Source organism: Nestor notabilis, unplaced genomic scaffold (assembly GCF_000696875.1).
Source record: "Nestor notabilis isolate BGI_N333 unplaced genomic scaffold, ASM69687v1 scaffold20038, whole genome shotgun sequence".
Lineage (NCBI taxonomy): Eukaryota > Metazoa > Chordata > Aves > Psittaciformes > Psittacidae > Nestor > Nestor notabilis.
This window is the reverse complement of record NW_009941698.1, coordinates 1-260: the sequence shown is the minus strand read 5'-3', so window position 1 is coordinate 260 and position 260 is coordinate 1. Positions and strand designations below refer to the sequence as shown.

The window sequence follows — 260 nt, the reverse complement described above, 5'->3', positions numbered from 1 at the left end:
GTGAGCCCTTGCCGTGCTTGTCGGGGGAGCGGGCCACCTTGACAAAGCAGTCGTTGAAAGAGAGCGAGTGGCGGATGCTGTTTTGCCAGCGCTGCTGGTTCTGCCGGTAGTAGGGGAAAAGGTCCATGATCCACTGGTAGATCTCGCTCAGTGTCAGCATCTTGCTGGGCGCCTGCTGGATGGCCATGGTGATGAGGGAAATGTAGGAATAGGGAGGCTTGGCGTGTGGGTAGCTCCGTTTGAAGGTCTTGGCGTCCCGC

The 260-nt window shown here is 58.8% G+C and overlaps 1 protein-coding gene across 1 annotated transcript in view; it reads right to left on the bottom strand.

Annotated features, from left to right (window-relative positions):
• The window catches only part of FOXA1 (forkhead box A1), a gene marked incomplete at its 5' end in the record, with an annotated part of 864 nt that extends 608 nt beyond the window's left edge, over positions 1–256 (bottom strand). The window contains one exon of the mRNA XM_010021029.1: positions 6–256. Within this exon, the coding sequence (XP_010019331.1) occupies positions 6–256 (251 nt within the window). The remainder of the gene's footprint in view (positions 1–5) is intronic.
• Between the last annotated feature and the right edge of the window lie 4 nt (positions 257–260).